The sequence below is a fragment of the Perna viridis genome, chromosome 1 (genome assembly GCF_037379345.1).
Source record: "Perna viridis isolate PV_CMFRI_1.1 ecotype Kerala chromosome 1, ASM3737934v1, whole genome shotgun sequence".
In the NCBI taxonomy this organism is placed as follows: domain Eukaryota; kingdom Metazoa; phylum Mollusca; class Bivalvia; order Mytilida; family Mytilidae; genus Perna; species Perna viridis.
Window position 1 is genome coordinate 15319235 of NC_142445.1, and position 27747 is coordinate 15346981.

Here is a 27747-nt window from a genome sequence, read left to right on the forward strand (position 1 = left end):
GTTTAAATTTTTCAATATTATCTTAAGAAAAACTTCTAAAATTGAAACGTTTTTAATGTTAAAATTTCTAATGTCACTTTTTTATAATAAGCCTTTTAACTATAAAATAACAGGTTTAAATTGGTTTTGTAATTCTAAGCCTCTTTTGAAATCTACAAAGTACACTCATGAGCATTCTTTACTATAAATGAAATGTTGGTTCACATTTAAGACATAATGAACTGTATTTAAAATAACAAAGCGTGTTAATGTAGCCATGTAGCTATAATAGGGTACACCCACTAAAACTAAATTATGCATAAATTTCTTCATCTTCTGACTTCAACATTTAGATGTCAGCTATAAATGTTTCCTTGGTGTTTGAAGCTATTTTATCCCAGACAGGAGGAAAGATGCCCTGATATAAATGTTTCCTTTCAAGAAGTTATAATGACCAAACTCTAGGGATTTTATAGTATAAGGAGACAATCCTATGTTGATGATTCCGATTTCCTGTACAAAAATAATAAAATCAGTGACATTTAATAGAAAAATTAAATTACAAGCTGTAATCTTGTTTTTCTGTATGTCTGTCATCATGTCTATAAATAGTTATATTCTGCAACACCAGAGATCTTTAATCAAAGAACAAGACTGGCTATAAAAACCCTGCAATACCCCTGTGGAGGACACACATGTTTATGTCTGGAAGTTAGTCTGATAATCAGCAGACGCCAAATTGTCCAAGTCTAATTTTTTGTCCTTAAAGTGTCACTTTAGTGCATTCCTATGCCTTTAAATCTATTAACTCACATGTACACACGAATTGTATGTTTAATGCAAATTCCTAAAATGACTTACTGAGGGGAGTGCGGCATTTTCAGATCAAGGTTTACTCAGTTTACAGTGTACTTTTTTTTTCTTCTTTCGAAGTTTTACACCTTTGGATAACTTGTTCTGTAAAGTGATGTTATTTGCATGTATAATTTTAAAAGTCAATTTCCATGTACCATAAAGATCTAGTAGGAAGTCAGTATCTTCTTGATAACTTATGAACCCATATAAATTATTCACTATGTTCCTTTAAGGCTAAGAGATACAAGAGCATTGCCCCTTACCTCAGATGACCATAGCATTGGTCACTCTATTAACCTAATGACTAACAAATCAGATTAATATCACTAAATTCCCTTCCATTGACAAAAATGACCGCAATTAGGTATCTTTACATTATCATTTTATGCTTCAAAGAAATCCAGTGTCATTTTTTTATTAATTTGTTGATTTACATGTCTCTGGGACATTTGTTGTTAAGTCCTTAATATTTCACTGATCATATCTTTACCTTGGACAAAGAGCTCTATGGAAAAATATAAAAATTACCTCCAGATAGACACGATTTATAAAAACTTGAACTGATTGATCAATCGATCTCTAACCTCAAACCAAAAATCTCTGAAATATGATTGATCATAATGATGTTGCTTTTGAAGTCAAATTTCATGTAAAAACAGCTTTTTTTCACTTGTAGAGCCCTTAGCCACTGCACAAGTTCTAAGATATCTATTGAAAACACAATTTTGATTTATAAATCTTTACAGTAATAGAGATCACATTACATGTATTTTGAAGCCATTTGTAAGCCAAGGGTTGAAACTGCTCAAAGTCTGTTCCAATAAATTTTGAAATAGTTGGAACCATAGTTCATTCTGAAACAGGAATGTAATAATAAAGATAATAGAAGTCTATTATAATTACACTGCCTACACCAAAAACCAAAATTTACAACTCCTAAATATAGATATAATTAACACATCTGTATTGTTTAAAACAACAAATCATGTTAAGATATTACTTCAGTGGGTTACTGTCACAATAACTCTACTTATTATGTGGTTTACTATTTATAAATTTAAATATGCTAATAAGATATGTATATATAACTTTTTTAGGAACTTCCCCTTAATTGTGTAATGATAGGGTTACTAAGCTACCTTGACTTAAACAATGAAGTTCAATATCACAAATAAACGCCCAGAAATTTAAGAAATGTGATGTTCCATTGTTATAGGAAAATGATTTATAACTACCTGCACTACTTGATAACATTTTTATCATCACTTTCCCATTACACCCAGTTATTTTATTACCAACATAGCACCCATGTCAAATCTTGCATGTAAGTTTCAATTCAAAGGTTATGATAATTTTAGTATCTTGCAATCATAACAACAAAGATATTACCATTTAATTTCCATTTTCCACCCAACGATTTCATTGTTGCACTTCTTTGCCATCTATATGTAAATTTTGGATAAAAATCTTAATTTCAAAATCCATCAAATTTAAATTCTTTATTCAAAATAATGATACAATTGAAGGAAGCTGAACTATCTGATAAAAACTTGCCATGCCATAAAAATAAGCTAATATAAATTGCCTGTGACACAATGTCATGGTTCATATGATATGGAGGACCTTAACATTAACAAGAAAACATGGAATTTCCATTTCAAATTTCTTTTACATTCCAATTATAAAACTTAATGAAGAAGATTAGAGGGAATAGATTCAGTAGAAATGGAGTAATATGGAAGTCATCAATAGAACACAGACTAAACAGAACATGGGCAAAGAAACAAATTTGTCATTTTAATTCTATTAATTATGCCTTCTAAAAGAAACTGAAAATTAAATTTCAAGGCAATTAATCTGACAATTTTTTTGTTGTTATTACATCAAGAAATTCACCTTGATTGCTGGATCTGCCATCTGACCAAGAAACTATAATTGCATCAGAGATACTTTCTCCCGACCAAGACCAAGATATTCTTTGTGATTCATCATTATGTATACAGACCATTAAATGATATGTCTTCCTTCCTGAATCAAGTTTCTCATCAGAAAATGTAAATACAATCACTTGTACTATTAAAGTTGACCTAAATGTTTAATTTACTCATTTACATTGTATTGTTTTACTGCATTTTAACAAATTGTTTGGAACATGTGCAAGTTTAACAACACCTGCAGGCCTTACAGATGGTTTGAAATGAAAGAATAAAAAAAACGTGCATTTTTTCTTGTTCTCCTTTAAGCATGTATGTACTGGTAGTTGAAAAACTTCCATCAAACAGGTTATAGCCAGCATTTTTTTTTTATTTCTAGATTAGGCTCTAGTAATTAAAAGGGATATGTGAAAATCATAAAGTTCTGCAACTGGTAAAAGATATAAACAATAATAATATCAGATTCAAATACTGAATATTAACTTTAATACATCAATTCTCAATTCCAAGAAATCACAAGAGCTCATTACTTTTTTCCCATTAATACCCAGTAAAAAAAGTTGATGACTGGTCATCTGCCAAGGACTAAGAAGTGTGAAATCTGACAGGAATGCCAAGGAAATGTGTAAATCCACTCCCGATCATGACACCATCATCCTTATTTCCGATAGGTAAATGGACAATTACCTAATAGTCAATATACCTATTTGTTTGAACTATGGGGTAAATAAATATTATTGTAAACAGCCTTCTGTAATTATCTTTGTCAATTGTATCAGGTGTGAAGATTTAATGATCAAAATTTAAAACATGTTTGAATTGGTCATGGAATTTTTACAGTTTTGACCAAAAGCAGTTCTGTGGTCTAAATATGCGATGATATCTTTCTTTAAATGTTCTGATATATGCACACCCCTATTTATTCAAATATAATAAATATCTCTGGTATCAATGCAAAATATTTGTAAAATTTTAAATAATCTTGTCTACTATCTCTATGTACACCTATGCATACTTCCTAGGCCTTATACCATTAAAATCAACTGGATTACACAGTTATATTATTTCAGCAAAATTTATATCCGTAATCTAAATAAAAATAAGAATCTTGAATACATGTGGAAAATATGGAAATCAATATTATCACTTTGAAGACAGTTTGAAAGTGTACCATTGAAATTCTTTTCAATTTAAACGATGCATTTCAATTCCAAAAGAAGTAACTATCCTTTTACTTTTTAAAAATACTCATACATGGACATCTACTTGAATAGGGAAATGAAAACAAGATGGAAGATACTATTATTAAGGAAAATTATATGGTAAATCCCTAGAAATTCTTAAAGTTGTCAATATATATTAACTATTGAGCATTCTCAAAACCCTCAATACATGTACCTATCTTGTTGTACCTTATTACTTTGCTCTATTAATATTTTTCCATTGCTACATGTATGACATAAATATTGAAAAAAGTTTTCCACATGTAAGCCCAGTAAGAGTACATCATATAATCTTTTCTAACCTTTCCAAAAGCACTCATGCACCTTAGACATGAGCATAAACAAGACCATGACAAAAAGGGAAATAAATACCCACGTAAATCTGCTGTTTACGCAAAATTTAGTTTCAAATCAGCTGATCAATTACCCCCTACCTATAACTATGATAATAACACCATACAAAATGCTTCTATATGGGACAAAATATTTGATTAGGTCCTTTTAATACTTGCCAAAACACTGTTTAATGTGTATTTAATTTGGAGCTGGACACTTGTTACAAACTAAATCGCTTTATTTGGAGAGTAGGTAAATTGGTACGACTCCAACATATACAAATACTCAGTACGTGTCTGTCCACGCTAATACCTAAGTCAAGAGGTTCAAATTTGTAGATAAATATCAACAACTTTCTACTACCTAGCATAAGTACTTTATTTTTTAAAAAAAGTTTACTCTTGGCATAGCATACTGCAAAAATGTCTCTTAATGCAATACCTGTATACATTAACCTTAATACATCTTACTGTCAACAATGAACATGTACATGTAATTGTCTCAAGATGAAGTTTGAGAAATTTTCAAAAATGTGTGGACTTGGTTTTATTAGGAGGGGGTCTCATTTTCTGTCCTAAACAATGACAAACACTAAAGCTACAAGATAACACTAATTTCAGACTGTGAACAATTTGTAGGAAATGTGTAACCACTTTTAACCTTCTATCCTTTTATGTGACAGATACTACTGCTTTGGCTGACAAGACATTCTAAAGATAGATACCTAGTAATGAACAAATTTAGGGAGCAATAAAATACAAACAGAAGACACACCAATCATGATGGAAAGCCCATAATATACTATCAATGGAATACACATCATTCATACATTACCATATGACCCAAATTATTCATATTTTGGTGTTGTCTAGACTATCAATCTTACTGCCCCTTAGGCTATATTACACATCTTCTACTTTTATACCTTGTGCAATACATAAAAAAATGTCCTTTTCTCATGCAATACACATTAATCTTGACCAGTTTCCTTCTTTCTCACAAACTGAATTTATCAATAAGTGAAATTAAAGTATATGAAATAAGGACTTCCTTCCAAATTGTGTTTTTCTAGATACTCAAGTGTCAATTCTCTGTAAGCTTGTACAAAATGTGGCTTATGAGACTACATAGAAATAATGATTTTTCTGTTTATTTTATATTTTGGATGAATTGAATATGAATACTTGGAAAGCATCATTATTTAGTCTGTAACCAGACCAAATGTCACACTATGGGCTACAAATGTAATTCCAGCTTCTAAAGATTTTAATAATCTATTGAACCTTAAATTGTTTGTGCACACTTCATAAAGTAAAGATCACAACCAAAAGGCCATAGATTCTGCATGGTCACACCTACAATCCTATTTATCAAGTCAATGAATTCTTCCCAATACAACATTGCTTTTGATCTGCATAGAATACACAGCCATTCCAAAAGTAATTTAAACAGAATTGATATTAAACAAATGTCTTTATTTCTTTCTAGTTTCATTAAATCAAAGCTTTGTGCTAGTTGTCAAGTTGATTTTTTATTCAGTAAGTTGAGAAATGTCTCGTGATTCTGTGACATTCCAGACCATGTCAGGAGGTGTCGGTAAACCTATCAAATTACAGAACGTCTTTTCGATGATAATATCTCTAATTACAGAGCTTCTGAAGACTGTAACATTACCCTTTCATCTCTTTAAATATTGAACATCTATTTCAATATTAGTAAATCAATTTGTTCTTTTCTCAAATAATTAATCTGATCAAAATAGTTTAGATTATGATGTCAAAGGGGCATCATTCGACAGGGGAAAGACACTAACTGTAAAGTGCTAATTTTAAGAGTTTCGATAAATATGTTTTATGGTAAAGGGTTTACTTGATAATGACCTTACAAGATTTCAGATAACACTTAACAAAGCCATATAATGTTGTTTACAATCCAATGTCAATGACTTCCTAACACCTGACTTTTTCACTTTGACTTAGAGCTATCATTGTGACACTGCTGTATACCCTAAGTACATTGCCCACTTTAATATAAGTCAACATTTGCTTTTTTCAAGAAATCTGTTCTAATTTGTCACTTTGTCCTGTTGCAAAGTTGTAGTCTAGTATTCTCTTAATACAGGGATACCAATGGGTTCATCTTGTGCTACCACACTTACCTTCCCTTATGTTGATGATATTTGGATGATTGAGATGTGACATGATATGGATTTCTCGCCGTAGTCGACATAAATCTGTATCATCTTGGACTTTGTTCTTCTTTATATATTTTATTGCAACCTAAAAACAAAAAAGAGGCTCCTTAGTCAATGTTCTTGAGACAAATTTGGATGTATGGTCATTTAATGGATAACTGAATTATACATTTGTTAAACAGAATACCATTTTATATTGTCACTATGTAGACAGTGTGCAAGCAAATACAATGTAGTATGTTAGTTTTTTTCAACTTATTCTGTCAGAGTTGGGCTATTTTAGCATCATTTATGGTCTTCAAAGTTTTACAAATCCAATATTTGCTTCAATGTAGGAAGACAAAAGTTCCCCACCCACATACATTATATGTAGACAGACTAGTCATCAACAGATCACATCATCACAATATTCAATAATGTCTCCAGCAAGGTGAATCATATTGGTTAGGTTAAAGCTAGACCATGATTCAGTCCAGACATTGTCTTTATAATACCCCCAACTGTCCATAATAAAAGATAATACCTAAGTCATTGGCTCTTCTATTTTCTACACCAAATTTCATCTGAACAATCTTTGTTTTGTTTACATATTAATGATTTAATAACCTTGCTAGAGGGACAATGATGAAGCACACTGTAATTTGTGTAATAATAATGGTTTAATGTACAATCTATACGGTCAATGGTCAATTTTATAAAACTGAATTGACATTTTGAAAAACAAAAACATTTTTATGGTTTTCTAGTCATTAAGTACTAAACTTTCGTAGTATTTAAATTTCAAGTACAAATCATGGTCAAGTCATGATTTGGCAGTAACAAAAATACTTTAATGGTTTAAAATAATTGCTATGTAATACAATTTAATAACCCTGTTGGTTTTAAAAAGTCATCATACAGTTATGATGTATGGTCATATCAGAAAAAGATAGCCAATCAAAAAAATAAATGTCTCACTTAAGTATCTTAAAAGAAAGTCACGGATATTGTGGTTGTTAAGCATAGAAACCAATGAAAATATCATAATTTTTAAAACTTAACTGTGACTTCCAAAAATACTTTGATGACATACATGTATTGACAATGTTTGTCAAAAAAAAAAAATTAAAAAAAATAATGATCTCCATTTAACAGGAAAGGAAAACTGTTATGCTTCACCAAATGACAAGTCAGGGTGTAAATTTGAGTTGTCTTCACTATTGATGGTTTTTAAATCCCTTCATAACTTTTTGATGTCAGAATGATAGTTTTTTTCACATTGTGGGAATAGTACAAATGAACATTTCAGCATGTACATCTTATTGTAAGAATTTGAGAATTTTTTAATGCACATTCCTCAAAATTTATAACCATAAATACCAAATCGACTAATTAGTAATGAATTGATATTGCTGAAACTTACAAAAGTATAAATAGACTAATAAATGAGAGGTGGTAAAACACATGTATGATTTTGGGGATTTACACATCCTTGATTCTGATCTTATCTCCACATGATTAAGGAAGCTATCAATGACTTTTACACCTGCAAAATATTTGTGGTCATAAAAAAGATAATGTGTAACCACTAACTTGTGTTTTAAAATAGATCTTTAAAATAAACTGATGAATTTGGTCATGGAAACATTACACAGACATTGAGTCATAGTTTAAATGGGACTTAATTATAAAGACTACATTAGGGCTGGGAATAAAATATCAATATAGAACACAGCAAAGATCTATTGTAAAAAATTCCTCCGCAATTAATCAGAAATCAAAAACAGAAAAAATAGGACATGGATCATAATCTCCTTATGTTTTTTATACTCTGTGCAATAAAAAATATATTACATGTACATATCTTCCTACAATGAATGTAATTATTAAACATGCATTAAACACATCAAATACAGGTAATTTCATTTACTGTAACTGATAAAATGACACCTGATAAAAAGGGCTTGATCTTTTTTTATTATGGGAATTTCTAGAAAGTTTCCATAATGTGACCTAAGGTGACTTGCATTTAGATGTAGGAAACCATGTATAATAAAAAAATGACCACAAATTAATTAATCATTAACTTCTATTGTCTCATATGCCACAAGGTAAACAGTTCACCAACGACAATAAACCAGTGCCATTTGGGGACAATGTATGTGTATTTGGTTGTAGGAGTTGAATGATGAATGGGTTGACATAATGTGTGACCTATCATTCTCAAGAATGGAAGCATACTTGACATCTACAGGAAAGGAAACTGAGGACAAGGAAGTGACATCAAAGGGACTGAACTCTATCATTAGATATCTGTTTCCGTTTGTCTGTCATCAAATAAAATTAATCAAGTCAAAATAAGGATAAAAGATTTAAATGCAAAGATAAGCCTTGATTTTTAATTGCCTATTCCTATTGCATATTGTGAAATGATATTGTTCAAATAAAAAATAGAAAAAAAAAGAAAAAGGAATAAAATGTGAAAATAAACCTTGGTATTGTAGCATGTGCCTCTTAGGCTATTGTGAAATAAAAGTTCTATGTATAGTACAAAAGATATATAACCTATGAAGCTGTCATGTAATCAATGAACAACATTCATTGAATTTTCGGCTGTTTGGGAAAATTATATTCAGCAAGTCATGTGAAATTCAATCAAATATCTGCATGGTCATCTTTAAACAGTATTAAATAGTTGGAATTCTTAAGGGTAATAACTAACATCCAGTTGGTCACTTATTTAAATGGAAAGTGTATTGTAATGTAAAACTGGGTATAAAATAAATTGAAGTTAGTGTTAAAGTGATAATTATAGGGTCATAATTTGGATGTGATTTTAGTGGAAATCCAATTGTTGGGATATTTGTTGTTATATCTTTATTAAAAGTAAATTAACTACTAAAGAAATTTAGTAGCTTAAACAATGATAATGTGGTTAGATATTAAAAAATGTTACCCTCTTAATATAAACTTGAACATTTTAAAAGACTACATTGAAACTTTAATAGTGTTCCATGTACATGTACATGTAATAAATAATGATACATAAATTTTTCATCAATGAATAAGAAACACAACAAATAATTCTGGTGCATTACATGTATAAATGTTTCTGAAGTACTAAGAGTGTCTTCTCTATTTATGGAAATATATTTTTGATAAGGCTTAAACCTTTCTACTACTTATTTTGAAAGTAATGCAAAAATCTAGTTCATTTTAACTTGTCTTTTTGCATTAGAAACATAAAAAATACATGTACAAATACATGTATCTAATCAAACAGATTTAGAAATTATACATGTAGACCAAAAACCAATTTACATGTAATTTAACCAATTAAATATGAAGTATGGTTAAAGTTACTAAAAAACAAAGCAGACAAAAATTAATGTCTTGTGCCTCCTGCTGAGTGACATCAATTGATTAGAACATGCTAATAATAGTTTTATGAAAAAGAATTATTTCCCTGACCCCTGGTCAGAATTATTAAAAAATGGTCTTAGTTAATAAATTCTCCAGTAAGGTATCAAACAGATTATGTCTCATGGCCTACTCCTCCTGGGGATTTAATATTTCAATTATCTAACTTTGGTATGTTAAAAATCCATTTGTTCCAATATCCCTTATATACACAAATGAAAGAAAAGAATTAAGTGACTGATAAGTTTTAAAGATGGAATTTTGTTCTAAACTTCCTACTAATATGTATTGTTAAAGGCATTTTAAAAGAAAAAATATTCAAGTCATTATGAGCAAGTTTGCACTGAATGTTACCATGACAAAATGACAAAAAAATATTCTAGACACTTCTTAGGTATATCATGAGTAAACTTTCTTAAGAATTATGTATCTAAAATGAAATCAATATTGCACACCATTGATAAATTCATTGTTTTATTCTAGAACAAATACACCTATCGATAAGAGTCCTAACAAAGAATAGCATATTGAATAACTTCCAGAAGGTATCTGGAAATCTATATTAAGTGTATTTAACTTTTGAGTCATGTACACCAAAAAGTAAAATAAAAAAAAAAACAATATGTTGTCACTGGAGGCGGGATAGTGCACTATACATTCAAATTATTAGATTACCTGTATTAGCTTACTTGTTCAGTATTAGATAACCCTCTAATTGGGTCTTTCATGTGTTGAATCAAAATAAAGGATTAAGAATACCAGAAGTAACACAATAAGATCTTTTGTTTTAGAATAATTGGCTGACGTCAGGAATTAAATTAAATCACATTAAATCTAACATGATACATTCATACATGTAGAAATGAAATGTAGCTATTGTTAAACATTCTCAGTGAACTTACCATCATAAAAAATCAAATTCCTAATTAGTGTGAAAATTTACAAATGTAGTTCTATACAAAGTCAATACATTCACACCCTCAGGTGAAATAATTCTTCATTAACTAATGATGCCATCTCTGCAAAAGCATTCATTATGAACAAAATCAACTGAAGTGAGACATATTAAAAATGCAAACCTTGAACAAAAAAGATACAATGCCCCAAAGGCAAATCAGAAAAGAATAAAAAATAAATCTTCCTAAAATTCTTTTCAATGGTCAGATATTACAACTTTTTTAAACAGTAACAAACTAGGAGGTATAATTAAGAGATCAGAATAAATGAATTGATTTTAAAAAAATACAAAATATGTATATACATGTATAACCCTTTCAAGAGCAATTAACTAATAACAATTTTCTCTACATCAATTTTTAATTAGCAGTTAGGCTATCAATCAGCTTTACACCGAAGTATATATGTGACATTAGTGCTAGACTCTGAGTGAACAGAGCTTTTAGTGAGACCTCGACATGGACAGATGGCAAGTCATTAACATGACAAAGAAAATATGATGAGCTGATTTCAAATCAATAAATAAAATTATGTTTCAAATATTCAATTAGGATGGATCAATTACTGTTCCTTAAATTTTTCAAAGGCTCAAGATATATATTTTTTTAAAGCAAAGCAACTTTTTACGTGAATAAAAGCAGATACAATAAGAAAACTTGCAATCAAACAATTCATTCAAACAGAATAAGTAGGACAAAAATATTTTTCCCTCTACAATAAAATTGAATTTCTTCTCATCAACTTATATTTGAGGATGCAGCTCCAATAAAAACAATTATTCAATCAGACTTGAAGTCTACTTTATAACGTTATGGTTTATGTTTTGAGAAACATGTAGTATTGTACTTCATAGCAACTCATTTAACATTCACCTTGCACATAAGAACATAAAGATTTGTAACTGCATTGTTGTTGTTTATTTTTATCTTGAACTCAGTAATATTGAAAGCTTCAGATTAATCTATCAAATAAAAAAAATGAGAAATAATATTCTATAGGACTAAATGACACTTAAAAAATCTATAGTTTTGAAAATTCTAGTCAGTTTTATTAAATATGCATGAAATACATGTACATGTACTTGTATCATACCTGTTCCCCTGTGGCCTTTTCAACTGCCAGCTTTACTTTTCCATACATTCCTTCACCTAGAGTTTTTCCCAACTCAAATCTGTTTTTTAAATTGTGGCGATGAGAATACATCACTGGTTTGAGTAATGGCCCAACACTATAGTCCAGCATCTCATCTGGCCCCATCATTTCTTCATCAGACATCTTAGCAGGCATGGCTAAATCACAATCAAGCTTTTTTGGATGTCCAGGCACATCATACATAGGCCAAGCTATGGATCCAGAGCACTAAGCTGTCTCATCAAATAAAGCAATGTGTCACTAAATAAAATGTAAGTAAGCTGATGGTTATGCCACATTAAAGCAAGAATGACAGTCACAATACAATGTCTGGTATAACAGAATACTTGGAAAATGAAGAACTATTTCAAAACAAAGAATCACTCAACGGCAATCACTTGTTTTAATTTCTACGGACGAATACAGAATGCGTGTATCGTGCTTTCGTTTCACAGAGTATTTTTGGAGGTCTAATCGTTTTTGAACTGACATACCACTTACAAGTAAGGGGCGGAGTTTCACAGTCTGTTTGTCGTGTGTATGGGCCATTCGGAAATCTAAACAATTCCGAATGTTGTTACCGCGTTTTATAATCTCCTCGAAACATCTTTTTCAATTTTAAGAAAATAACTTTTTGAATTATTTTTATAGATAATATAATTATATTTATTAATTATGCATTAAACAAATTTCTACAAGATTAGTTTGTTTTAGATGTAAAAAAAAGTTTAGAGAATATTTCTAATGATTCATCTACTTACCGAAAAGCCGGAAGAAAAAAAAACAGATATGTCTGTGAAAAGGAGAAACACAAATGCCAGCTCTCTGCTGCTAAATCCTGATGAAAATGAAACCTTGTTTAACATTTTAGGAAGAGGTTGTGTGGTAAGATCTTCCATCATGACGTTTATTACATTGGTTCTAAGATGATAGAGGACAAATCCTCGTAAGATAACGGTTTATTATACTCGGCGTCACATAAATAACATACTGTTAAAATTTGAATAAAAATATTTTCTACGACTTTATTGACACCAACCGTCGTTTAAATTGTCTTAAATGACTTGCTCATTCGTTTAGCCAAACAGCTTCTCAAAAACAAGTCGCTGATTAGCTTAAATCATGCGTAACAAATCCTTACGGGAAAATCCCATACTAATATCCGCCATGTTGGTTTTTACGGGACGATTTGTTTACAAACGAAGTGCGTAAGTTCTCGTCGAACTCCGGTGACAATCGTCTGCTTGATCAACTTCTCGGTATTATACGTTGTTCGCGTAAAATAAATCCGAGATATCCGAAATAACGCCGAATTGCATTCTGGGTTCTTCGGTTTTTGGACAAACCATTTAAACGTAAACAACATCTCCTAGCAACCCGATCACTGTAAACATGGCCGACTTTTTACAATGTAAATATTGCCACCTAGAATTAAAATCTGACCGGAATTTAACGATTCAATGTTTAGGGAGAAGCCGTTTGGCTAAACGAATGAGCAAGTCATTTAAGACAATTTAAACGACGGTAGGTGTCAATAAAGTCGTAGAAAATATTTTTATTCAAATTTTAACAGTATGTTATTTATGTGACGCCGACTATAATGCGAAATTATGTCGTAGGTTGGAACACAGTCAGGCACTTGTTTCAATCAATGGTCAATTCAATTGTGAATATAGTAACTGGCCATTGACAGGAACAAGTGCCTGTGACTTGAAAGTACTGACAGCCTGATTTCAGTCTCACAGGAAGTCATGTCTTATGTATTTTTGTATATTCTGCACTGAAAAGTGTGCATCTGTTATATGATCTCCAATAATAATTTAAATTCAGATGCTTTTTTTCATTTCTGACATGCCATAAGAGTAGCACTTACTGGCTTTAGCCAGAAAGTCCAAAGTCCAAACACTAAGTAATACCTGTCTCACTAATTTGTGACAAGATGTGTCAAGAACTGAAGAAGTGAGAAGAACCATCAAGTTGTCTAGAAAATGTGAAAAGAGGGGGAAATAGTGACAAGAAGATTTTAGATATATCTACATGTATATATTCACTTCGTCCTCGTACAGGTTACACTTGCCCCATACTAAATTGTCTTTAATATTTTTCTGACTTTTTGGCTGGATACAAAATGTACATTGTATCCAATAATATATAACCATTCACAATAAATGGCAAAGACTGACAAAACATTTTCTCAGGGTGGAAACAGAGTGGAAGTAATGTTTAGGGGTGTAACAATACATTTTTTTCTCTAACGATTCATATTGCGATATTGGATATGCTTTTCAATACATATCACAATACATTTAAAGAGACATACATCCTTCATGGGAGCCGCCATGTTTTACAAAACAAAGTGAGTTACAAAATGTATGTACAAGAGGAAATAAATCATAACAATTTGATCCAACATTCCATTTGAAACATTTAACCAATACATTAATTTTTTTTCTCTGAGTTGTGAAAATAATTTTAGCCTTTACACTAACACTAACATATTTGTTTAAAAACAGCATCATATTTTAAGTGACCATGATACACCATAAATCGAATCATCCAAAATACTGCAATTTCGGTACATACCATATATCGTTTACCCTATAGTAGTGATGATCTATGTTTTGGAGGTCTAAAACATAATGGTTAAAATCATTCTGTACAATATAACGTAAGTTATTTGAATGTAATTGTTTAAACTATTTTATATAAGGCGGGAGTTTTAGGAAGTTTCGCATTTCACCCATAAAATCAGGAGTACACATAGCTAAGTCCCTCAAAGCATTAAATCATATTATGAGTGAGGCATTAGCTTTAAGTGGGAATGAAACATAAAATGTTATCAGTAGGAGTCAGCAATGAACATTCCAAATTTTTTTAGCATTATTTAAGATTGAATATAATCTACAACTACAAATGTAGGTAGTGTGGATGGAAATGAACCCTCATAATTCTTTTAGTTGACTAATACATGACCTAAATTTAATTCAAAAAATCTATTGAAGCTTTATCATCTTCGTATTTTAAAATTGTCTTCTATACAACTCTTTTAAGAGTTCAACCTGCACATTTATGACTGATGCATCAGATATTTGGACTTCTAAATGACATCTAGGTTCTTGGAATTCCTCATATTAAATATGATGAGGTAGTTTTGATAAAGGCAAACAGTAGAACTGAGTTATTTTGACAATCAATTGTTGTTGCAATGATTTTTCTTTTTTTTCACAGACTCTAGCATCTGGGGTTTGTCAGCTGTACACAGCCGATGCACCAACAACCCATAAATGGAGTAAAAGATTCTGTGGTGTTGTTTGCTTTGTTAAAGACAACCCTAAAAGATCATACTATATAAGGCTGTATGACATCAAGGTTAGTAGAGAAACAAATGTTAATTGTAGACTTTGGAGCTGTCATTTACTAATTCAAATAGGAGTAATGAATATAACATGTCTTGTAATTGATGTACAACTAGCAGTCTGTGATATTGCAGTATGTGCCTTTAGCCACAGGTCCTATGACTGAGTCTAATGAAAATTCATTCAGGGGAGAAGAAATTCTATGGTATTTTAAAAGTGATCCTTGAATTCTGTTTTTATGTTTAACAAATGTGGTCAACACATGATGGTACATGTAGCTGTGAAGTGTTATTCATTTTGATGCCATTAAATTCTGTTTACATACAGTTCGAGGTTGTGGTCTCCAAGAAACATTTTTGCTCATTATACCATTCTCCATCTAAAAAAATATTTAAAAATCAATGCTACCCTTATTTGTTTCATATTCCCCATACATTTGTTCCACAACCCTCATAGCTCTTTCGTTTTCAATTGAGGGTACATCATTTTGTATATTACAATGCCATATTTTCCAGATAAAATTCCCCCCTTTCTTGATTTATTATTTCTTAATATATTTACTTGTACATTTTATTTGTTTAACTCTCCTACATGATAAATCACTTAATATATTTTTTTTGTCTTAACCCTTAAAGTAACAGTATACTAATAATTACTATGGTATATTTTGTTTTTTGCACTTCTGAAAAAAGTTTTATACCTTTGTTTTTTTATTTTGCCATTTTTATTGAAATGAAATAAATGCAACTCTGTAACACTTTCTGAATGAGTGGTATGATAAGACACATTGTCATGTCAAGGTATTCTTGATGATATTTGGTCTTAATGTACCACATTATTTAGACTCAACTCAGTGGTTAACTGGGATTGATATTGATTTCTAGTTCATTGAATGTACACAATTCTAGGGTGATTATTATTATTATTGTCAATATTGCTACCAAGGAGAAAACTAAATATTCATGTGAGTGTTAGCTGAGTTAGTAAATTGCATTGAAATTGAATTGATATTCCAAATCCCCAAAAATAACTGGTTTGCAGTCATTGACAGTTGTCAATCCAAATATAGGAAGTGCTCCATGAATTATTGAATCATTTTCTATTAAAGAATGTATAATGGTACATGTAACTACTATGAAAAGTTTTTCAAGTGACAGAATGATTTTTTACACATATCCAACTCTACATTATTTCGCTGTTGCAACCCTTATTAATTAGAATTTTCCATTTTTCACCTTCTCCACATTTTAACATGTGATATTAAAATGTGGAGAAAGTGAAAAATTTTTTGAGAAAATTTTAAATTTTAAGAATGAATTTTATAAAAAATGTTGTTGAACAGATGAAGGTATACATTTCAGTGTAGTGTTACCTTTTAAAAGGAGAGAATTTAAGCAATCATTTTAAAGTGAAATCTAAATGGAAAATTAGCATGAGCAGAACTAAAACACTTTCAAGTAGTAGTACAATATGTATAATCCAACCACACTAAACAGTTGTTTCATTTCTTATTTTATGAAAAGCTTTTAAACAATGAACTGGTAAAATCTATATGCAAATTGTACATCAAGGCATACCAACATGACAAGTATAGGTAGCTTTAGGCTATAGATAAAACAAAAAATATAATTCTTCTAAAATACGGTGTGATAAAATCTATAACTAATGACTTTTATAAATAGATTTGAATCAGATTTTTAGGAAAGAATTTTGTGGGTTGCTTATGTCCATAAGTAATCAATCATTTATTTAATACCAAACATGACCACAGTCAGTTCATGTCAATATGGTTTATTTGTCAAATGATTATAAAGGAAATAATGTGATATAACTAAAGACCACAAATATATCAATATCAAAATGCAAATAAAGGACCAGGTATTCTAGATAGTCTTCCATGAGACAGGCAAGGGGAATTCTTATTATGCTTTCTGATTTGTTTTCCTTATGTAAACCTTTGAAAAAAATCGGCATATTTCAGCGGACACAAATAAATTACATGTAAAACATGCTTTTGAAATACCATTATCCTTGTATTTCTTTATTTGTTTTTTTTTTCTAAACAATCTTGTCTGTATATGTATACTTATTATTGAGTAAAACATTTATTTAGTCTGATGATAACTTATAACATTTCCTTTAATAAGACCTGTGTTAAAATAATACATGCTATATAAATAGAAATTGTTGTCGTGAAAGTTAATGAACGTGCACGTAAAATGTGTATATAGAAGCTAATTCTAACACTGTCAAGTAATGTGTGGCCCTTGAAATAAGAAATTAATCCAAAATATTATTTTATCCTATGCAGCTGATGTGCATTCATCCAAAAGTCTGACTGTCAGTAAACATTATATTTATGATAAAGCAATACCCCTCTTTTTAGATAGATTTATTGTTTTAGTCTTGTCTGTTCATCCCTGAAACTGTCTGTGTGCTTTATATCTCCCATCTTATTAATTTGAATGGAATAAATTCTCTCACAGTTACAACATGTATTTGGTATAAAGTGTGAATTTTAAAAAATTTCTTTGCTATCCATGGATGAGTTAGTTTTCCAACAACAGGAGTTACTATGGAATAAGTGAGACTGTTCCGGAGGTAAATTTCATGTTTGATCCCTGATGTTTGATGGATATTTTTTGGGGGTTTGGAGTTTCCCATTGCAAAAAACAGGGGTTTCGATTTTTTCATTAGAGGCTAATATTGTTATTAGTGAAATATTTGATGAAAGTTCCGTAAAAATATACGCATGTCATATTTTAATATATGATATATTCTGTTTAGCTAACTGGGCGGTATGATTTGGTAAGTATAGATGTAGGTGTGTGAAACACATAAATGTTGTGGATATAAAACTTCAGAATTTTTATGAGTGCACTGTTTGAGAATTAATGAGCCTGTCATGACAGTAATACATAGGATTACACTAACAAATAAAACTAGGTGCAAAATGTGATATAAAATGAAGTATGTGGTCAATGTACTGATGTATTGTATGGTTCAGTGTAATGAGTGCTTCACATTTCATATGCATTGCCATGTGGTGATTGGGATGTACAGTACATGTAATAAGTGTATACATTCTAGGCACTGAAAATTGGAAAACAAATGTATGCTTTCAATTTCGCTTATTGTTGAAAAGGTTGATTTATAAAATAATGCCGATTGCACCATGCTCTTAATGTCCAGTTGTAGATCATTTGTGTCTGTAAATAGGATTCAAATATGTTGATGGACCTGTTCACATGAATACTGAACTGTAAGAAGACAGGGATTTTCCCTTTAGGATACATAATATTTGTCAATATGGTTAACACTAAATATTTAATTAATAATGTATGGTTCTAAGCAGTTGTGTGAGATTGAATTATGCATATCAAAGAACCTTTAATTGAGATCAGTTTTTTACCCTTTGGACATCAGCACAATGAAATTCTATGAGTTTCTCTGTGAAGTAGTGCATAGCATCCTTAACATTTATATTTCAATTTTACCCAATAAATTTACTATTGATTCATGTATGTCTGAAAATTTGTAAGATACACTTGTAATTATTGTTAAGGTAAAATAAGAAAAAAATTTCATTTCATTTTTAGCTCACGTGGCCGAAAGCCATGTAAGCTATTGCCATCACTTGGCGTCTGTTGGCGTCCATTGTCATCCGTCGTCATTGTTTTTCAAAACTCTTCTCCTCTGAAACTAATTGCCCAATTGGAACCAAACTTGGTATAAATGTTTTTTGGGATATCCTGCAAAGAATTGAAGTGGGGTTTTTTGATCCGTCGAAAAACATGGCCACTGTTACTAAAAATAGAACATAGGGGTCAGATGGTAGTTTTTCGCATATATCTCCAAAACCGTTAGGTTTAGCCAAATTCTTTCATTAGCTGAAATGATCCTTATTTTTAGGACTACAAAACTCTTCAGGCATAAAAGTTGTCAGTCACCTTCTTATAAGAGTTATTGCCCTTGACAGGGGAAAATGACAGGTTTTTTTATTTACAGTTTTCAGTCAATGTCTTGAAAACTATGATAGATTTAGACTTTCATTTACTGAAATGATCCTTATGATAAGTTCTATCAACGTTTTTTTGAGTCAAAATTGTTATTTAATTTATTGCCAATGAAAAGCAAAATTCAACCAGGTGAGCGATTCAGGCTCCTGGGAGCCTCTTGTTATTATTCACATCTTATATGACCACAAAAAATTTGCTGTCTTATATTGGTGTGGTACTGTTGTTGTAGTCGTTTGTGTCGTCATTGTCCGCAGACACTTGGTTTTCATGTGATAACTTGAGTATTGGTTGACCTTTATATAATTTTATAACAAGGTTTCAAACCACAAAAGGAAAGTTGGTATTGATTTTTGGGGTTATAGCTCCAACCATTTTAGAATTAAGGGCCAAAAAGGGGCCTAGAACAAGAATTTCATAGAATTCATCTTTAGAAGTCCAGTAAAAGTATAAGGATGCCAATTATATTGTTTCACAATATTTTACACCAAAATGGTCAGACTTAGATTGATTTTGGGTGTAAAGACTTGAACTTTTCAGAAATTAGGGGCCAAAACATGCATTTTCCTGATGTAAGTACAATAATTTATTTATTTTTGGTCTGATTTTAGATTTTTTTTTTGGAACATATGAAATCCCTGATTGCATTTGTCAATCAGATTTCTGATATCTCCTATGGTTTTTTGAGTTAAGAGCCCACACCCGAAAAATCGCAATTTTAATTTTTAGTCTAATTTAAACAAATTTTAATTGAATTTGAAATATTATGCTATATCATGTCCATTACAAATTGTAAGTCCCTATGCCTAAGTATGTCAAAAAACTAATATTGTGTCCACACTTGCCCCAGCTGTTCATGGTTTGACTACTGTGTTCATATGCTGTGCTTGGCAAAGCTCTTTATTTTTAAATGTAGTAATAGAAAAGGGAACATTACATGGTGAAAAGCAACAAATCTGTACTAATAGACATAAAATGACAAAAAATTGAAACCCAATTAAACTTAAAAGAACTTCAGTTTGACACTTTATACCATGCATCTTGTGTTCATGCTCATATATGTTAATATGTAAGACATACTATTTATGGTATATTAAGAAAAAAAGGTGCTTCATTTTGTGTTTGTTATTCTTTTGTTGTTTTTTTGGTTGAAAATTGCAATATGATAAATTATTCTATAATAATAACCATAAAATTGCAAAGATTTGAAACCTAATCAAATTGACACCTTACATCTTTTAAAGGAACTTTCATGCATTCTGTTCATGTCAATGCATGTTGGCATGTAAGAAATAATACTATATGACATTTACAGGTAAAAAGTGATAATTCAGTCCTAATGAGAAGGATATCCGTTGTCATTGTAATAACTACCAAATATGTTGGGTTTTATTTATTGTTCTTTTATGTATATTTTATTGAATGACCTGTAAAACATGTTCATTGTATTATATTGTATCATCATATTTGATTTTTTTTTATTGAATGTTCTAATTTTCTTACGGAGGTCATTCTTCACATTTTTATACAGTACTAAAGTGTTCAATATAGTAACAGTTACTAACCCTTAAAAGTACATGTAACAGCACATGTCACTGAAGCCAGCTAGGAAATTTAATGTCAAAATGGTGTGTTAGGAAACAGCATCACAATTTATTTGATTTTTGCAGTGAAGCTGTTGTGTGAATAAAACAAAAGATAACCTATGTCATCACAGATTTAAATATATGAAAGCCATCTAATTAGTCCTTTCAATTTTAATTAAGGCTGTACATGTATTGCTGATATGAGAAAGGGAAGAACTACATGTTCTTTGACCTAATTTCTGCACATGCATGTACAATTATACAACTTAAAACTACGAAAAGGTCAGCAAATGTAAAAATATTATATTTGTTATACTGAACTTACTCATCTTTACACAGCTGCATTGTCAATCTGATATAATAAATCATTTATAATGGACTTAAATCTTTAATATTGAGATAGTTATACTCTGTTCATTTGATAATGCATGGTGCACTTTCATATGTATTTAATTTGGATGTTAATTCATTTATCAACTTTTGACAGTTTCTTTGTGTACTTAGGAGAAAGATACTATGACATTAACATTTTCTGAATACAATGTCTATTTGACACATTCTCATTTATTTTGCAGAAAGATGCTTTGATCTGGGAGCAAGAGATTTACAACCAATTCAAGTACAAAGCACCAAGAGAATACTTCCACACTTTTGAAGCTGATGTATGTTAATTAACATAACATGCATGTATCATGCAGATATGCAGTTTCAGATATATGTCTTAGAATTTTTTGGTTGTAACATACAGGACATTCTTGCGGTTATCATTATAAAAATGTTATTATTCAAATCTTTTGACACATCTATTTCATTTTATTGTCAATCCATTTGTCTGTTCTCACATGTGCAATGATTTAAAAAAAAGAATTGAATAATTTTTCTTTGAGAGAAAATTTTCAAAAAAATTTGCCATTCACTAGTTAAGGAATGAGGAATACTTTAAAGGAGGATATGGAAACATTGAGTTCTTCAGTGCAGTTGCTTTATAAATGATGCAAAATGTCCTTCAGAAAGTCAAACGTTTAGTTACATCAACCAAACACAGTAAATTGAAAAGAATGAAAAAACTATGCTTAACTAACAACTAGTTAACCTTAGTTCTATGCAATCTTTATTCCATTTCAGTTCTGTTCAGTTTATGTTTAGTCTGTGCAGTCTTGTCTCAGCTTTGAATTTTGTGTTATTTTTTGGTCCGTACAGGTTGGTCTCAACCTTGAATGCTATGTTGTTGTTCAGTCTGTGCAGGCTGGTCTCATCTTTGAATTCTATGTTGTTTTTAAGTCTGTACAGACTGGTCTCAACTTTGAATTCTATGTTGTTTTTAAGTCTGTACAGACTGGTCTCAACTTTGAATTCTGTGTTTTGTGTCAACTGAATTCTATGTTATTTTTCAGTCTGTTCAAGCTGGTCTCAACTTTGCTAGTGAGGATGAGGCAATTAAATTCAAAAATGCTGTGGAGCAAAAACTACTGGAGAGACACCAGAAGAAATTAGGTAGGTTGTATGTTGTAAAATAAGATTTTAAAAAATCCCTGGTGGGGATAAACATGTAACATAAAAAAAATTGTGATACTAAGATAAAACTTGATGGAATTTTTTTTTAATTTTCTAATTTTTATTAAATATTTGAATAATAAAAATACTTTTTGTACTTGAAGATCTGGTTTACTGGTTACAATACTTGTTCTTTAAAGTATTTGTATTGTTTGAATAGATTTTCTTTGTTTCTATTTATAGAGAGAAAGAGACAGCACACGACAGTACACCATGGTTCCCAAAGCCAAGCCAGTTCTCCAGTTGTCAACTGTAAGTACCACAGTATTTATCAACATGTTGGTATTCAAGTCACTGCCTACAAAATTACTATTATATTGAAAATGCTTTATTAATCATTTTGTTTTCCTTGTCTTTGATTTGTCAGTTTGTGATGGCACTGTAAATACAAATATCCATGTGTCATTGTAGTTCAATGAAATTTTAACTCTGCAAAGTGTTTTATAGGAATTCCATGAAATTCATATGAAATCACAAAAAAATTTCATCAATCAATATCCAACAACAAAAAATTGAATTAATCTATTCATAAGAAAACATAGAGATCAACAAAATGTTCAGTGACGCTGTTTCCCAATTCATTGAAAACTAAATTTTTTTATCTTTTTTCCTAACTTTTAGCTGCCCCAGCCCAGGCTCCTGTGGTTAACATTGATATCAAATCATCAACAAACACAGTTGGGAAGAGTAAAAGCAAGGGGAAAGACAAGAAGAAGAAGTTAACTAAGGATGATATCAGTACTCCAACAGCCTTTAGACATGTCAGTCATGTAGGATGGGATCCTACAAAGGGATTTGATGTAAGATAAATAATTCATACATTTCAATATCAGTTGAGTTGTGGAAACAGCAGTATAAACCATATCAATTATAAAAACCAAAACAATAAACAAAATAAAGTGACTCTAATCATTGTATTACATATCTATTAGATACTAGTACCTGTAGTTTAATGTACTACTAGTTCATCAAGTTGGTATGTAGATCCTCGACAATACATTGATGGATTGATAGAATTACTTGCTCTTCAGGACAATTCCCCAGTTGTATTCTTCCAGATTCACAATACCTTAACCATGGAATTTTTGTCTTTTATGATATCCAGTCTGGTTCTTAGTTGAACTGGAGTTATCATTTTTGTCCACTTTAAAGTGGAATTCTCATTTTAAAGCCACATTTTATCCTTACAACTCTATATTTAGTGGAAACATTATTGTTAATTTTGCTTTTTTATTGTGTTTGTTTGCCTGCTACAGTTCTGTTGTGTTGATAAATCTTTGATTGGCTAAGATTTAAAACTATGGGATACTATCAAGAAGAGTCTTAATGTGTTTAAACATCTTACCACTATCTTATAAATTTATTTTACTGTCTTTATTAGATGAATAACTTAGACAATGATATGAAGTCTTTGTTTGAACAAGTTGGTATCACCAATACTACTGATGTTGATAAAGAGACTGTTGACTTCATCTATGACTTTGTAGAACAACATGGAGGAATAGATAAAATCAAGGAGGAGATGAAAAAAAGACCTCCACCCCCTCCTAGTTTTAGTGGTATGTCAATTCTCAAATAGATCATGGTTTGAATTTTATTTTTCAGATCTTAAGTATGGTGTGTTTAAGTTTTAGCTTAAGTTTTGATATTATTTAACAGAATTTACTTGGACCAATAGTTCTTTTATCTCCAATTGTCCATTTTTGGTCTCTATCAATAACCTTTATGCTGTTAGTATCATGTGACTTTATTATGATAATATTTTAACACTTGCTTTTTGGTTTACGCCATTGAAAATCTTAGTGAACAGTAAACCATATGTAAATCAAATACTTACCATTACATTTGAACTATTTAGGACCACCAGCACCACCCCCATCACGAAATACAGGACCTCCACCAGCTCCTCTAAGCAGAGCAGGTCCAGCTCCCCCTCAAAGAGGTGGTCCACCGCCACCACCTCCCAGCAGGTCAGCACAACCACCTCCAACACCAGCCAGATCAATTGGGTCACCACCTGCCCCTCCATCTTTTACTGCTCCAGCCCCACCTCCTCAGTCAGCTAAAGCTCCACCTCCCCCAGCGCCTACTCCAGGAGTCCCACCTCCTCCGCCTCCTCCAGCTCCACCTGCTGCTCCTCCTCCACCACCAGCAGCACCTTTAGCACCAGCAGCCCCCTCTGGTGTACCTGCAACAGGAGCTGGAAGAGGAGCTTTATTGGACTCAATTCGAGCTGGAACTACGCTTAAACACAACACTGAAGAAAATAGGAGTAGTGGAAGTAGTGGTGGAGGGGATGCTAGGTCAAATTTGATGGATGCTATCAGGTCTGGAAAACAACTGAAAGCTGTGAGTATTGATAGACAATGACCTCAGGTTTATTACTACCCTTTAAATTGTTCATTTGATTTGGTCAGCATGTTATGTAATCTATGAAATTTCAATTTTTGAACTGAATCTAAAAATAGTTTTTAATGTGTTTAGAAAAATTAGCACTGGTCTGTAAGCATACTTGAATAGATATAAGTATGACATGTTGTATTAGGGGAGATAATTGATTGAATTTAATAGCAGAGGAGGCCCCAGTTTCATTTTATCAATAAAACTTGTTCTGTTGGAATTTATACCAATTTTCCTCAAAATGAAAATAAAAAATCTGCCCACAACAAACAATTAAAAAGTGGTTTACAATGGCAGTTTTTTTTTAATTTGATATTTAAAAACAACTTCTGGTACTCTCTATTTATTTCAGATTTGAAAACAAATTTAAAAAGAAAACTTTTTTCTATCTGCCATTTTGATTGCTGTAAAGTAGTGTTCTTATTTCTACATAACAGACATGATTTTCTTCTGAAAAGTCAACAAAAAATTCTAAATTTTCATGGAATTATACGCAATAGTATGAAACCACCTTACAGCTACAACAACTAAAATTTTGATTGTAAGAGTTTGCCACTGCTCACATTTTCTTCTTTTTTGACCAGGTTGAGAAAGATGAGAAACCTGAAGCAGAGCCTGGACAGGAAGGAGGTATTGTAGGAGCTCTGGCTATGGCTCTAGCTAATAGACAGAAACAGTTACAAATGACTGGTAAGTCTAAATTATGATACTTAAATGTAGGTATTAGCTTATATTATAACAAATACTGCTAGTATCTATTTGAGGAATTTTAACATGAAATTGCAAAATACACACAAACTGTTACATACATCATAGTATGCCCTTCATCAGATTAAAAAAGAAATGATTTTTGGGGAGTATTTTAATATTGAAAATCTTGTCATTAAAGAAACTCTAAAAACAAAATAATGGGGAACTGATGCTCTTAACTTAAGATGTCATCAGTTATAAAGTAAAAACATTAATGACATAGTAACTGTTACAAATGTACAAAGATAAGCAATTTAAAATAACCCTAGTTTCAGCTTATTAAGTATTTCTTCTTTATGTAGAATGTCATTTTAACCAACTGAGCGGAAGGGATAAGACATTATTTGGTAAGAGTGACAATTTTTTTATTTTAGATGATGAAGATGAAGATGATGATGAATTAGACGATGAAGATGAATGGGATGATTAAAGTAAAAGGGGATAAAATGTTAAACCATCAGAAACAGTTCATGAAAAAGAATTTAAGTTACTTCTATAGTGTAAATGTTTGATTAGTCTGAAGTTATTAGAGATAAATATGGTGCATGTGATATTTCAGAAACATATAAAGCTTGTGCTTACATAAAACAATTTATATTATTAATTCACAAAATGTTTTGTTTAACAATTTTTATTTACATTGCTTTATGTAAGTTTTTGACCTCTCTTTCATTAGCACTCATTCATGTCCTGATATGGTTATGGCCTCTCTTTCATTAGCTCTCATTCATGTCCTGATATGGTTATAGCCTCTCTTTCATTGGCTCTCATTCATGTCCTGATATGGTTATGGCCTCTTTTTCATTGGCTGTCATTCATGTCCTGATATGGTTACTAGGATATAGATGTAATTTTGCTAAAGTTAATTTAAACAGTATATTTAGACTCTAGATTTGTTTACTATTAGACTACAAAAAATACTGGTTAAAGCCTAAATACTTTTGAGTTAGAATTGTTAAAATATTCAACATCTAGACAGATGTTAACAAAATATTCTGGGTGTCAAGTACATTGTATATGCTCTTTTTTTCTTTCTTGGTTTTTGTTCTTCATTTTATGAATATTATATATTTATTTATATTTGTTTCATTCCTTTTTGTGGCATGAACAGTTCAACATTCCCTATTCATCAACATCCTTAATTCTTATTCCTTATTATAATGCTGCCAGTAGTACTATAGCTCAATTGCTTCAATGAAATTCCTGCATGATGTTTTTGAGCTTTCCTGACTGTCTGTTAATACAATGGTATTTCCAGATAAGAATTGAATTATTCATAATATTGATATCAATGATGATACAAGATATCAATCATACTTGTGAGTCAAAAATTTTGATTTTGACATATTGGTAAAAAAAATATTAAGTCATGTTTTCCATTTTACTTTAAATTATTCTGATTATCTTTCAGTGGGTCTGTTAAAAAATGCACATTAATGTTTGCATTTTTGCTCCATATTTTAAGTGCATTTTCATATGTATTTTTGCATTATTATGACAAAATCTACATGTTTACTTAGATATTTTATCACAGTAGTTATGATACATAAACAAGCAAGGGTATAATAAAAACACAGAAAACTAGCTCTAATACTTTTAACTTATTCTTCATTATGTCTTTTTTAACTTTAACACATATATTTGGTGTTATATTATACTTAAGCATCTAAGTTCATCAAAATTTTTTAGGGATTTTAGTCGATTCATGTCTTGCAATATCTGTCTTCAATAATTGTCGTACTTTGATTATTTCTCATCATATTGTAGTCGGCAAGTATAATGTATTGATTTAATTACATTTTTTCTAATCTAATAAAATATATTTTTTCTATGTTTTTATTTGTTAGTGATTCTAAGGGGCACACAATCTGGAGTTCATACTTCAATAGTATGTTTCTATTCCTCTTCTTAGCTCACGAGCTATTGCCATCACTTGGTGTCTGTCATCATTGTCGTTAACAATTCAGTCTCTTTAAAGCCTCTAGTTTTATATATATATATGTTTTATTATTATTATAGTGCAACCTGATTTATCATTCTATACAACCAGGAATTCAATTACAGTCATCCACCTTCA

General features: G+C 30.8%; 2 protein-coding genes across 3 annotated transcripts in view; one reads left to right on the plus strand and one right to left on the minus strand.

Moving 5' to 3' along the window:
* The window catches only part of LOC148627417 (uncharacterized), a 32266-nt gene extending 19689 nt beyond the window's left edge, over window positions 1-12577 (minus strand). Inside the window, exons 1-2 of the mRNA XM_088572697.1 lie at window positions 11970-12577; window positions 6486-6606 (exon numbers count right to left, since the gene is read on the minus strand). Coding sequence (XP_088428823.1) covers window positions 6486-6606; window positions 11970-12212 — 364 coding nt within the window. The 5' untranslated portion in view covers window positions 12213-12577. The remainder of the gene's footprint in view (window positions 1-6485; window positions 6607-11969) is intronic.
* Window positions 12578-12764: 187 nt separating this feature from the next.
* LOC148627418 (actin nucleation-promoting factor WASL-like) lies at window positions 12765-27501 on the plus strand. 2 transcript variants are annotated; one of them, XM_088572791.1, is made up of 11 exons: window positions 12765-12893; window positions 15237-15377; window positions 18152-18172; window positions 21542-21628; window positions 22361-22460; window positions 22704-22772; window positions 23142-23320; window positions 23902-24079; window positions 24379-24869; window positions 25505-25610; window positions 26045-27501. In XM_088572791.1, the coding sequence occupies exons 1-11, from the start codon at window positions 12798-12800 to the stop codon at window positions 26098-26100; spliced, it is 1524 nt and encodes a 507-aa protein (XP_088428917.1). In that variant the 5' UTR covers window positions 12765-12797; the 3' UTR covers window positions 26101-27501. The 2 variants fall into 2 exon arrangements, with proteins under 2 accessions (XP_088428917.1, XP_088428928.1); XM_088572802.1 differs by lacking the exon at window positions 18152-18172.
* The last annotated feature ends 246 nt before the right edge of the window (window positions 27502-27747 follow it).

Coding starts and splice junctions, on each gene's coding strand:
- LOC148627418 (XM_088572791.1), top strand. CDS start 12,798: ATGTCTGTGAAAAGGAGAAACACAAATGCCAGCTCTCTGCTGCTAAAT. Junction 24,080..24,378: donor ACCCCCTCCTAGTTTTAGTG/GTATGTCAATTC, acceptor TGAACTATTTAG/GACCACCAGCACCACCCCCA. Junction 24,870..25,504: donor CTGGAAAACAACTGAAAGCT/GTGAGTATTGAT, acceptor TTTTTTGACCAG/GTTGAGAAAGATGAGAAACC.